The sequence below is a fragment of the Rattus norvegicus genome, chromosome 15, assembly GCF_021556685.1.
Source record: "Rattus norvegicus strain SHRSP/BbbUtx chromosome 15, alternate assembly SHRSP_T2T, whole genome shotgun sequence".
Classification (NCBI taxonomy): domain Eukaryota; kingdom Metazoa; phylum Chordata; class Mammalia; order Rodentia; family Muridae; genus Rattus; species Rattus norvegicus.
The window spans coordinates 53,577,037-53,591,387 of record NC_141548.1 but is presented as its reverse complement, the minus strand read 5'-3'; the positions used below and the strand labels follow the sequence as shown (position 1 = coordinate 53,591,387).

Sequence of the window (14,351 nt, the reverse complement as noted above, 5' to 3'; positions counted from 1 at the left end):
GTCTGGCTTCTTGATTTTTTTTTTCGTGTTTCTCTTTTAAAACTGATCTGAAAATTGGCACCAGATAATTTGGAAGCCATTGTGCACAGCAGCAGTCAGCAGCCCGTTGCATATTTAATTTTAAATGCTTGGACAAATCTGTAGTTTCGGGTTTTTTTTTTCTAAAAACGAAAGAAAGAAATTTCTTGAATATAAATGAAGATTAACAAGGAAACAATAGGTTTGGTTTGTGTTGGGTAAAATAAATTAGGTATAAATTATTGATGGTACTTTTAAGAATTTGGGTGGGGAGTTTCTCGAATTTAAGGCAAATGACAAATAGAATTGTACCCTCTTTTGCAGATTTTTAAAATAAGAAGTCGACCCTTAATAGTAATGCAATCTCTCTGTGCTTTGGGGTAAAATTTGCCTAAAGCTTGTCAATTCTGAAGGAGCTGTTAGGTGTACCTACATTTGTTCAGGTACAGCTTTCTTGTGCCAGTTGTACATGTTGTGTACTCCTATCTTCCCTAGACACAGTCTGCTTTGCTGCACACAAATTTAAGACAGTTTGTGGTTAATCTTCTAGAACTTTCTGAGTTACAAAGTATTGTTGCACCTAGGAGGTAATAAGCATTGTGTTAATAAGTGTTCATGGGTTTTAGAGTTCTGTTACTATAGACACAGATCAGGCAAAATGGTGCTGCCAGCATTGTGGATCTGAATATCAGTACTTGTGTTTACTGTTTATGTATTGGGGGTGTGGCAGGTGTGTGTTCAATGTTGAATATATCCCACCATTATTTTAGATAATGTACATAGCACTGATAAATTGCCTTTTTAAAATCCATGTGGCATTTCTGCCTCCCAATTAGAAAATTTACTTAAGTAGTCAAAGTGATCACATCAGAAAGGAGTTTTTTGTGAAACTAAATGAATTGTTTCAGCAGCTATCAAAGTAGTGAACTGAGTACAGTGGCAATCCTAGCATTGTGGAGGCTGAGATAGGAGCTGTGGCTGCCTCACCTAGAAGTTACTGCTCTAATATCACAGAGAAACAAAACACCGGTTCAGTTGTTTTCATTAAAGAACAGTTCTGCTTTTGAAGATGCCTGTCTGCATTCTTTCATTTCCACATCATCTTCATCAATCCCTGACATCAATGACTTTATTTATTAAACTTTGCAGTGGGTGCAAAGAGTCTGCAGTCTGAGCTTAGTTCATAGTCAGAGCTCGGTAAACATTATTTTTTCTATTAAGTAAACAAATACAATTGTCAACAAAATCTCTGGTTCTCGGTCATTTAATATCCAAGTCAAATCTTACAATTTAGAAGGCTGATTTACTGGCTTATATGAATTAGTTAATGAATAAAAATGACTATTAGTGTACAATTATTCCCCTTTCTCCAGAGAGCAGAAATGAAGCCTTTCTGTGTAGAGATTTTAAAGAGGCTCTCACGAGTGCTACTTAGCAAACTCATAGGTAATGTTTACTTAAATTTAGAATTGTGTTTCTGCTGTTATGCTTTCCAAGGAAATAAAAACAAAGGTAGCCTTAATTTCCTTAGAGGCAAGACCTAATGACTAGTAGCAGTTACTGACCGTGAGTAGCATTTCAATGTTCATGTGATGTATATCCTGAAAAATTAAACTGTTGGCTTTTTAAATTCCTGCTGTACCACTTGGGCAAACTTAAGTTCCCTCTGCCTCATTTCTGTCTGGATAATGGGTAATGTTAAATATAGTTGTTTAAATGATTATGAAGAGAAAAATGTTAAAAACATGGCTTATAGTATTAGTGTTCATGACTTATGATTAAGATAATACTTAGAGGGGGGTGGAGAGTGAATCAGAATTAAAAAGTACTTGTTGCTCTTACAGAGGACCTGGGTTCAGCTTTTAGCACTGACATAGATAACTGCAGTTCCAGGGGATCCAGCACTCTCTTCCAACCTTCACAAGCACGAGACACAGGACAAGCACATATGAAGACAAAGCACTCACATAAAATAATTTGCTTTGGTGCTGTGCTGTTACTTAGCTAGAGAACACTTGCTGGCCAGGCCTGAGCACTCCAACTCCCCGAATTTTCCAGGTTTCTTTTGGACAAGAGTGTTGCTAACACTTGTGTAGGTAACTCAGTATACTGCAGAAGTCTGCACTCCCTCTGCTTGCTTTCTAGTAACTACTTCAGCCCTGCTCTCCTTCTCGTTCTTTTTCCTCACTCTATTTTCCCCCCTTTTCTCCATTTAATGTTTCCTCCCTTCCTGCTTCTCTCTTGTCTTTCTTCTCTTTCACTTCTCCCTCCCATTTCTCTTCAGTTCCCCTTATGACATGATTTAGTACTTTTCTTCTCAAAGCCCACTATCTTAACATTTCCCTTTCTCTTTCTTCCTAGCCCCCTATCACGCCAGGTTGTTCTGACTTCCCCTCACCCCTCCCTAAAAAGACTGCAATCTGGATTTGCTGGGACCTGCTTGCTTTTCAGTCACGTGGCCCTAACCAGTAGTACCATTCACCTCAAAAGCAGATTTTCTACATGTAAAAGAGATCACCTCCCCCTACCCCCTGGCTCTTTTTTTTACCAGATCTGATACACTTTCTTCTTAGAAAAGATAATAATATATATAAAAGATTTCTTTCAACAGATTAAAAACTGGAGCATATGGAATACTGCAGTTTAAAGTTATTGGGAGAAAAGATCCAAAAGAGGTATTTTTCTAAAAAGTTATTTATAGCAAGTGAGGTTTTTGTTTTAGAAAGGATAAAACTTCCAAGAATACTTATTCTCAGAAAGGTGAAGAGAGAATAAGATCACATTTATAAAGGTTATATGGAAAGGTGACACCATAAAAGTAGAAGACAGAGTGCAAGTGAAGCTCACATTGTTTACAATGTCCCTGTACATTCCTTCAAGTGTTCTTAGCTGCAAGGACAGGACCACTCTACACTGCACAAGTCCTTACCCTTACAGAACTCTTCAAAGACCTTACTGTTCCTCCTCACTACTCCCCCTTCTGCCTTTGTGTATGTGGGGGGGTCCTTCTCCATTTCTAATTGGTTTTTTTTTTTTTTTTTTTTTTTTTTTGGTTCTTTTTTTTCGGAGCTGGGGACCGAACCCAGGGCCTTGCGCTTCCTAGGTAAGCGCTCTACCACTGAGCTAAATCCCCAGCCCCTGGTTGTTTTTAAATACAAAGTTCAGTTTGATTTTCCTACTTGCACAATCATTGGAGTCACATGGGGTATTTGTACAGTGAATGATTGGAGATTGTAAACTGACTAGTTTTAAGGTTTTACATGTTACTCATAAGTATAAGAACTGAGCAAGTGTGGGAAATGTAGATGTACTTAACGATAATGCATACTCTTCATAAAGTAAATGTTACATAAAAACTTATGTTATCATATATAACATATTAAATTTTACATAAAACATAGAGTAATGGTATATAAAAACTCGGTAATCTTCATTCTTTCCATGGAATAAAATCACAGCCACTGTTGGCTTCATGTTTAGCTTAGGTGAAATAGTCATGCTGTTGTCCGCCTCACCTTGCTAAGCGCTGATGGATTATTGCATCATTTCTGTAACCCATTCAGGTCCTGCTCAGGTTCCAATGATGTCCCCAAATGGTTCCGTGCCTCCTATTTATGTGCCTCCTGGATATGCCCCACAGGTATGCTTTTTGTGTGTATTTCTTTATATGTATGTATAGATGTAGATATGTGTGTATGTAGATAAACAGGTAGATAATGTTACTCTCCTTGACATTGATTCTGGTGAAAATATGCTGTTAAAGATCTGGATATTCTCCAAAGCAGTATCTTCTATAAGTCCATTTCAAATATTTACTATATTTGGAAAGGAGGGAAGAATACATTGGTACTATTCAGCACTCAGAGTTACCTTTGGGCACTAAACTCCAAGAGAGGTTTTAGTGTCTTATCTCTTTGAATATGCACATTGTATAGCTAAGTTGCCTACACATAGCTCTTTAGATGATTGACTTAAGTAAGGCAGGAGAGAAGACCTTCAGGTACTCCAGTAATCATGTGGACACAGTGTGGCAAATAGAATTTGTTTCCATGTCTCCTTATAGCCCAGGCTGACCTCAGACTTACAGTCCTCCTGCCTCCTGAGAGTGTGGATGGCATGTGTGTGACACTATACCTGCCTCCCAGAGAAGAGCACTTAAGCCTGCAGGCCTGAGACTGAGGAGACGACTGTAATCCACCCTGAAGCCCTTCTGCAACCCTGAGGACTGGGGGATATCATTGCTGTCCTCACTGTAGCCATTCCCTACAGCCCTGAGACTGAGCTCAGTGCCCTCTGTCTCCTAACCTCATGTGAATTGCCAATCTAAAGAATTAAGTGTAGCTCGGTTGGAAATACAGGCAAATGGAATTAAATGGTAGAACTGAGACGTTAGCGTTGTCCACTACTGCAATTCCTTCTGTTCAGTGCTGGCTGCAGCAATTTCCTGTTAGGGACACTTACATTCTCTGCTAGAGAGCAAATCTGCATTTAGGTACTCTTCAGACCATGTCTTTCTCCCTGAGGATAGCAGAATATTGGTAGGCTATTGTGGTAGATTCTTGTTTAGATTATGAAACATACCTCTATGACAGAAGAAATTAGTATGGAGGATAGACATTGCCTGAAATAGTCAGGAAACCTGGATCTTTTATCTCAAACCTTTGCTGGTTGTTGGGTTTTGGGCATATCAACTTCCTTGACTCCGTGTACCCTCCTTGTGATGTGATGAAGACACGAGGCTGTGTATTTAAACACCCTGTAATCTTTGTAGAGTAGGCTCTGGTCACTGACACTACTTAAGCACATTGAGCCCTTCATTTACTGTAGCTCCCATTCTACATACAGGTTTACCTGACTTGCTCACTGCCGTATTCCAGACCTGTGCCTGATCCCTGACCTTGAAACGTAGGAAAGCATTAATGTGATTTACTCCAGATTTTGTTGGCATCATGTCTATTATTTCTTCTTCTGCTCTGTTGCTCTTCCTCAGAACTTTGTTCATTTATATGGAAACCGCTCTCAAGCATAATTCAGTTCAAACATTTACTGAGTATTATCATTGCCAAACTGTGTTCCATGCTGTTCACATAAGGATGAGTGGGACCATTATTCCAGTTATAGGGTATTCTTGTAGAGGTGTTGGTGGTTTGAATTTAGTTTGTGGTAGTGGTTGTTTATTTGGGGCTTGTTTTGGCTTATCCTTTGATAGGTTCTCACTATGTAGCTAGACTGGCCTTAAGTTCATGATCCTCTTGACTCTGCTTCCTAGTACTGGAATTCGAGGAATGAATCCCTGTGCCAGTCCTATTCTGTTGTCTTACAACACTTTCTGTTTTTATGACAACTCTCAACCTTCTCATTTCAGTCTATCATGAATGTAGAAGCAGAGTTTTCAGGCCCTTAGTCACCTTTATTGATATAGCTGTGTTTATCAGTCTGTTGATTAATTTTCTTCCTGAGGAAGATAATGTTTACCAGTTCTTATACACAGCAGTGCTCCACAGATGTGTAGTGGGATGCATCAGTCATCCTTGAGAATGAGAGAGACAAGACTCTGCCTCCCTCTAAAGATTACAAAGTTGGTTTTTTTTAGGAAGAAGCAAACAAAAATGATAATCAGTGGACAGATGGGTCTGTTACAGTAGAGGAAAAGCAGAAGCGACTAGAGCTGAGTTGGGCAGTGCTCCATTACAGTGTGGCAGAGCAAGCCATGGGGAAGGTGGTAAGCAGAGTCTACAGAAAGGTAGGCATTCGCCTTGCCTTTATGGGCTGCAAACTGATTCTAGAACAGAAACGGCCATTGCAGATGACCTAAGCTGGAGGTCTATCCCATGCCGAGGAGCAGTGCGAGTCTAGTAGAACTGAATACAAAGAGAGAGTGAGGCCAAGGTTACCCAACTTACTTAGGGACTCCAGTCACTCTACCCTCAATGCCAAACAGCTAATGGAGTAAATACTTAGAAGTCAGCCCATCATCTCTAGATTGAGGTGCTAACTTCCTAGACAGGGAGAAACTAAGGAGATAGGAGCTCCCTTTTAGTTAATTTTATATTCTTGTACTCAGATGTAGTAGGTATCCCACAAATATTTGTCAAATAAATTGATGAATTTTAATAATAATCTTCGTGGAAGGATTGTGGGAAGCTAGTGAATTTATTACTATTCTCTTAATTTAAAAAATCAAGATTGCCTCTAGAAAATTTATTAGTTTGAAATATATATATATATATATATATGAGATAATCCAAAGACAAAAATACAGTCTTTTGAAATTTTCTAAGTATACAGTAAGACTATATGCTCAGGTTCTCATTACCTGCAGTTAGCATACCTCAGTTCAATGACACATGATTTCTAATACTAGAAAACGTTAATAAAATCCACATTGCACTCACAGCTAAGCACTTGACTGTTGCAGTAAATATTTGAAATAACCACAGACCTTCGCTAGCTGGCGTCATCAGGCCTTATGTTAGCAGGCTCTATTCATCTTAGCCAGTTCTAGGGCACCATGCCACACTCCCTCTAGCTATTCTCTGTCCCTGCAGCAGCCACAGCTCTGGCTTTCTGCAGAAGAACTCTGCTCAGATTCACAGCACCTGCCCCCTAATGGTTATAGTATCAACTCCCAGCAACCCGTTAAAATCAATACTCAATAAGCTTGTAACTTAGCAGTCGGAGTTATCTAAGTAAATTTACATTCCACAAAACGTCCACACAATAAACTCAGAGCCAGTTGATAATGATAAAAACAGCCCACCTAGATAAGTCAAATTGACCTATAAAAACCTATTCCTTAAGATTATTCATAACTACCTCTGGCCATTTAGGCCACATGGATCTTGGTCTTCTTTCTCTGCCTCCATCTTGGTTCTTTCCCTTTCTCTAGCCTTACAAAAACTCTTGTCTCCACCTTACTTTTTCACTGCCCAATCACAGGCCTTGCCCTATCTTGTGTCTGCCCTCACCTATATAGAGGCAACAATCTACGCTTGTCACATTGTCCAAAACCTGACCCATGAGCATAATGCTGGCACAACAAGAAGCCAGGAGTAGAAGGAAAGATCGAGGCACACGTATGGATATAAGAAAATGCAGGTTGTTTGGTTTGGCAGAAATGAAGTGGTATAAATATTAATAACCACTGTCTATTCTCCTTTTAGCATTTTATACTGTGAGCAACCTCAGTTGTTAGATTTCTAGTATGTTTGCCTTAAAAGGCAGGACGAAAGCTTCAAACCAGGCAGGCTGTTTAGAAAAGATACTTTGTGGTCTGTAAACCAAGACTATGAATGTGTGTGTGTGTGTGTGTGTGTGTGTGTGTGTGTGTGTGTGTGTGTGTGTGTGTGTGTATACCTTTCTTATTGATAAGCTCTGAGCTTATCCTTTCTATTGGGTATAATAATGAGCTGTTAGTGTTCCTTAACAAGAAAGGGAAGGCTGTGAGAGACTGAAACTTCTCTTACCAGAGAAGTTAAGATATCAAAAGGGGAACAAAATAAAAGAATTGTAAAGTTTAACAAAGCAAATAGTGACAAGAGCAGAAGAAACTGCAACCCACTGACAGATAAGAACTTATTTCTTACGAGCCTTGCATTGCAACATAGAATAACTTAATATTTTAGTAATGAAGTTAATGACTTACTGAAAAGTTTATGAAATACCTCACTGTAACTCCTGGATGACATCATCAAATATGGGTGGCAATTAAGTCCCCTAACACTTTCATAAAAAAATAATCAGGAGGGGGAAGGTATGAATCCAGCATTTGAAGATAGAAAGAAAATGCCCAACACAAGCTGAGTGACTAGACCAACAGAATTGGAGAACACTGGCTTTAGTGAAAGAATTTACCTTAGGAAATAGACTGGGCATCCATGTGTTAAGGAAGACCTTTCACGTCAGCCACTGACTTCCACATGCTTATGGTCTTCTTGAGCCAGACATGGTAGCTCATAACTAATTCAGGGCTTGAAAGGTAGAAATGGAGTGACCAGGTTCAAGGCTAGCCACCCCACCCCCCACTACCCCCACCTTAGCCATTCGTCTTTTCGTTTGTTTTAGTGCCGTGGAGGTGGTGTTTTCAGATGAGAGGGCTCCTGTAGGAGTGCAGATTTATAAAGCAGGGGAAAGACCCATGTTAGCTTAATTATAAGTCTCAAGTTGCTCTTTTAAGCTGTGCTTGCTTTATGTCAGCAGCTAGTGGCGAATCAGTACACTCTTGAAAGCTTCTGCATCCTAGCGGATCCCAATGCTGTCTTTGGAAAGCAGCCGGATGGGAAGAGAAGGCGTATGGAAAGACTAGAAGAAAATTTACAGGAGTTCACATGAGGACAAGAGGGTGGAGGCTGTGTGAGGACTCACATGCACACACGAGTGTGTGTGTGTGTGTGTGTGTGTGTGTGTGTGTGTGTGTGTGTGTTTACGCATGCTCGTTCCTGTACAAGCACTTGGGTGTCAGGAAATAAGGATTTCCTGGCAGGGTGCACAGGTACTAGTATTTATTATTTAAAACTTCAAGATGGGGAGCTTGTCAAGCCTTGGGGGGAAGCAAAGATTGGAGGAAGTCACCTAAGAGTCAGTGTGGTGATGAGTGAAAAGGAGACATGAACTAATCATACACATCATTTTTTTTTTTTAAATCTAGTACCAGTACTGGTAATAAGAAAAACAAAATAGATTGACTGGTCACTGAGGCCAGGAAAGCACAAACTACAGTATAAAATGCCAAATACTGAGCACAACCTTTCTGCCTTCAATGGAAGAAATAAGGCTTTGCCTAATTAAGATTAGGTGCTATGTGTAGTTAATGAATTGGTTATCTGTACTCTAATTTTTATTGGCAATCTAACTTACCTTACTGCTTTTACTTTACTCCTTACCGCCAGAGGACCCGCTGATGTGACATTGAGTGTCTACATGCTAGCTATTTCTTAGCAGCTGGACCTCTGGAGACCTAAGGGAGCTTTGAGGTGTCTGGACCTAACTCTCAAGTTATAGCCTCCTAAATCATTATTGAAGTGCTGAAGTGGTCTGTGCTCTTTTGGTTCTGGTCCAGATCTTTGTTGCTTCTGTGTTGGTTTGTTTGGTTTGGATTGGTTTGGTTTGGTTTGGTTAATGTTTCCCAGTGACATTTCTGCTGTTAACAGTTTTGCTTTTGTAATTGTGGTTAAAAAAACAAAAACAAAAAAACAAAAACAAAAAAAAAACACACAGCACATATTTTATTAAATTGTTAAATTTTTAGGTGTAGAACTCAGTGACATCAAATATGTTCAATATTCCATCATCCACAGAACTCCTCAACACTGATCAAAACTAAAGCTGCGAACCAACTTAGTAATAACTCTCCACTCTCCTCAGCTTGTCCACTGTGTTAGTAAGGATATGGAGTTAGGAGTCAAACTGCCTGGATTCTAACATGAGTTCCTGCACACTGCTACCTGTATGGTCCTGGGCAGTTTATTTGACATCTCTATGCCTGGATTTTTCCATCTAAAATGGAGATAATAGTATCTAATTTACAGTATTATTGTAAGAATTAAATAATTTGCAATGAACAGTAAAAAACAAAATGTCTCCAGTCCACTGTTCTTAGCAGCCATAACCCCGTTTCTCTATTCCCTTTTGCAAGACTTCTGAAATCGTGCTGTGAGGTCTAATTCTCTCTACTTCCTCTTTAAACCCACCCCAGCCAGTTTTCCCTCTGAATTTCCCAAAACTGTTTTCGTGGAGTCACAGTTTTATAACCCATTAGATAAATCATTGGTCAATTCTTATTATCCATCTACCTGACCTATTATCTTTTTACAGGTTGAGCCTTCCCCCTTGCCAAATTTTAAAAAAAACTTCTAAACTCCACAAAGGAATTGTGGTTTCTTCCTGGCACGTAGGCTGTCTTTTGATCTTTCTGGAAGTGCAAACTGGTTCTTACTGGTCTGCTAAACATTTCCAATTAGATGTCTTAGAAATTTATTAAATTCTTACCCTTGAATCCTTTTTAAAACTCTGAATGCTAAACCCCATAAACTCTTCACTTTCTCTGTGTAGCCTTGCTCGTCACAGTTAGTGAGCACAGTCTTATCCTTTCTTCCCACATGGAATCATCAGCTAACTTCATGCCTTTAAATACATGCACCTGTTGGCCACTTCTAAACCCCTCCTGCCTGCACCCTGACCTACCCATGTAGCCCACAGTAGCCCAACATCAGCTTTTGCCTAGGTGACAAGTGGTGGCTTTCAGAAGTTTCCTCACTTTTGTCCTTCATGTCTCTGTTCTCAATTTAGCAGCCAGAATAATCCTATCAAATAGAGGCTTGTATTAAGATTTCTAGACCTGTTTCTGTAGACATTTTCTCCGGGTAATTTTTACTCTTGGTTCATACCCTGTGTTATAAGACAATTAGCAGCATTCCTGACGTCTGTACTCCACTAAGACCCCAAAATGTCTCCAAACACAACTAAATGTTCTCTAGAGGGCACGAATGAGCTCTGGATTACAAAACTCTAGGCTAAATCACCATGCTGCACAGAATTCTCTTAAATTGTCCATTTCTTTGTTTTGCTCAAAAATATTTTTTAATGGAAGAGATAATTTTATATCTGGATTTGGATGGATAGATAGAATTCACCTGTTTATAGATTAAGAGGAAACAAAATGAAAAGGAAAATGATCTCAACAGAAGGACAAGATACAGAATGACAAGCCATCATCAAGGCCATCCTCACTGCAGCTAGAGTGTAAAGGTCGACTGCTGTGGAGATGACTCATGGACACTTGCCTCAGAAGCAGTAGGAATGAACTACATGAATGCCTGGGAATGCAGAAGCAGGGGAGGCTGGCTAATAGGACTGAGTGGTCAGCAAGCTTTGCATTTGATTAAGAAACTCTGCCTCAAAATAATAAGGTAGAAGAATAATTAAGATCCCTGACATTAACCTCAGGTCTCTACAAAGACACATACTTGCACATATACCTTCACCCGTACATATGTGCACATGCATACCACACAAAGACACACAAGGGAAGATAATTGGAACAGTACTGAGAACTGAAAATCCTTTCAGGGTGAGTTGTCTTCTAGGAATTAGGAATGAGAAGGATAACATGGAGTGCTGTTATGGCAGACATTGGAGTCTACTTTACTCAGAGTCTGTTTCAAGATCTGCTAATGTGTGTTCTTTTAGGACTGAGGCTGAAAAGGGTATATGCCACTCCACACTCCCTTCAAGTTGGGTTCCACATACAGCTGCTTCCGTGTGCTGTACACTTGCTGAAGATTTGAGGCATTTCATTGGGAGGAGGATACAGTACAGACTCAGCAGTACATAGAAATACCATGTGTTGTGTAATATATATATATATTATATATGTATTTATAATATATATATATATATACTAAATATATTACATATAAGCAATGAAATCATTTGGTATTCCAGTCCAGTGTTGTGGAGAAATCCTATCACACTTCAATAGAAAGTGTCTCAGGTTGATTTGTCTCCACATACATGTTATACTTATCAAATACAAGACTTGCTATCCTTAAATATAAAAGGATTTGTTTTTAAATGAGCACTTTTGTATAATAATTTTTCTGTTTTTCTGAAGTGCTGGATATATTATTAACTATTCGGTGTAGACAGATTCCTAATTTTGAGATTAAAAATTTTATACCTTTTAGTCATTCCTGTCTGTCCTGAAGCCCTCACATTCCTAAAGGTCCTGTGAGATCCAAAGGGGATTTATTAATTTTTTTAAAAATTTGATTCTCAGAGTTGTGGTACTTTAGACTGTGGCAGTATAGGGTGGGGAGCATTGTTTTGGTTTGTTGGTTTCTTCAGACAGAAAATCACTGTGTAGACCAGGCTGACCTGGAACTCTGGGATCCTATTGCCTCAGCCTCTGGGTAGTGGGATATCAGTTATACAGCACCACTGTATAACTGCTGAGTTCTAGAAAAGGGCGCAATGCCACAAATGCTTTGATTAGCCTGAACCTAAACTGTCTGGTGCTCTTTAGTCTTCTTCACAGCTTGTTTTTGATCCACCCTCAGTTATGATATAGAAAACAAGATTCTTGACCATATTATGCCCAAACCACCATATGTATGTGATAAGCTAAATACCCAATATTCCAGCCCAATGTTCATTCATGGTATAGCCATTGGTATTTTAAGATCTGCTTTAGATAACATTCATACTGTATAGCAAGAACTGCTTTGTTGTTTAGTGCTGATTTAATCCCTAATATGTTCAATAAATTTTTTTCATGGTTACTCTGTCTTTTGAATCCTAATAGTACACACATTTTTTAGTACATTTGAAGAGAGTCGCTTATTTCCTTCAGAAGAGACTTGTAACCTGATGTTCATTTTATAGGTTATTGAAGACAATGGTGTTCGGAGAGTCGTTGTGGTTCCGCAATCACCAGAGTTTCATCCTGGTGGCCACACAGTTATCCACCGCTCCCCACATCCTCCTCTGCCTGGTTTCATTCCCGTCCCAACCATGATGCCCCCTCCACCACGCCATATGTACTCACCAGTGACTGGAGCTGGCGACATGGCAACACAGTATATGCCACAGTATCAGTCTTCACAAGTATATGCAGATGTAGGTAAGATATCTCAAAGATCCCTGCCTTGTTGTGACCATCCCTTACTGGGACATCAGAGACGCTCGCTTCATGTCTCAGAAAGGACACTACACATGGTAATGATAGCAAAGTGCGTCTCTGTTACCCAAGTACTATTTAGGAACTTTATCTTCATGATGCAACAGGTCTCCAGCTAACACTTAAATAAACAAAATCAGGATGTAGTGCATATTTAGCAGGGTCATGTTAAAGGATGGGTCTCCTCTAAGGAGATTTTTAAACCTTTTTTTTTTTTTTAAACCTTAAAGGCTGTGATACTACTACAAAAAGTTCCTGGATTCTATGAGGAATTGAGAAGCCCAAAGTTACCTTCAGTCAATAAATTGCTGAAAAGACAAACCTAACACACACGCGTGCACACATACACACACACCTCAATTTTTTTCTTTGCTGTGGCTTTAAACACCTTTCTACTTACAGCCCAAGTTTTATATCTTCTATGAGAATCCCTTTTCTGATACTCATTCCCATTCTGTAACTATCCCAGAACGTAACTACAGCAGCCTCAATTTAAAAGAAAACTGTGTAGCACAATCTCTAGGTAATAAGGAAAAATGTGCACATTACACTTGGCAGTGTCCGAAGGAAAGTGAAAGAGCATAAATGCACCACCCAGCTAAAATGGTGGAAGACAAGCGTCCCCTTCAGGAGTCTGTTCGTGAATGTGACATTAGGTCTGAGGAGCTGACAGTGCTGGTTTTCTATTTCCATTCCACTTCCTTTCCATTCATGTTGTTTGGATTCTCAGGGTGGGACACTGTTGTGGAGATGGACTTCACTGTACAATGTTCTTATGAATGCATTAACTCCTATCATTCCCCAGTAACATTTCCAAGATACGGAAGGAGCGGGGTTCAGAAGGATTGTCCCTGAAAGGTCATGTTAGTTACTGTTGTGGTTTTCATTCTCTCAGATCTATTGTTACAATTTAGTCTATTTTCTCCATGGATACTCTTTATTTTATCTTGACTAGATAAAATGTAAGCTTATCTGTGCAACCAAACTACATTTAAAACGGGTACTAAGTATAGTTCTCACATAGCCTTAGCCATTTTTAACTGTGTATTCAGTGTAATTTTCTATTTGCTGTATCCTACAGAGAATAAAGTTTGTTTATATATTCTTTTTCTCTCAATAGATTATCCTTTGTCTGAAGTGTTTCAAAATCTGGATATTTTACACGTACATGTACATTGATACACAAGATATCTTAGGAATGATATATAAGAGATTGTAACACAAAACTCTTTTATACACATATCCTGAAGATAATTTTCATATAATATTTAATAATTTTGCGTAGCCCATCACCATTCAGGTGTGGCGATTTGTATTTGTGTATTTGTGTATTTGTGTATCAGCACTCAAAGTTTCAGACTTGGGAGCCTTTCAGATTTCAGATTTTAGATTAGGGATTTGTAATTCTAAACTATTTCTGCTGTCCCAGAGAGAACCCTTGGACTTGTCAAGTAGTCTGTCCTGATTTCTTCTTCTGCCCCCACCCCTTCAGCTACTTTCTGTCTCTGTGTTTTTGCCTGTTCCAGACTTTTCACTGACATGCATATAGTGATGGATGTGTTGCAACATTTATAGTATTCCTGTAAGATGTAATATTTTCTGCCTGGGTTTTGAACTTGAGTTTCATCTATGTTGTGACATGCAGTAGCATTTCACC

General features: G+C 39.2%; 1 protein-coding gene across 14 annotated transcripts in view; it reads left to right on the top strand.

The window, feature by feature from the left end:
* The window catches only part of Fndc3a (fibronectin type III domain containing 3a), a 180,430-nt gene that overhangs the window by 111,167 nt on the left and 54,912 nt on the right, over nt 1-14,351 (top strand). For all 14 annotated transcript variants that reach the window (XM_087585799.1, XM_087585807.1, XM_087585796.1 and 11 more), the window contains 2 exon segments: nt 3,582-3,658; nt 12,400-12,637. In XM_087585799.1, the coding sequence (XP_087441925.1) occupies nt 3,582-3,658; nt 12,400-12,637 (315 nt within the window).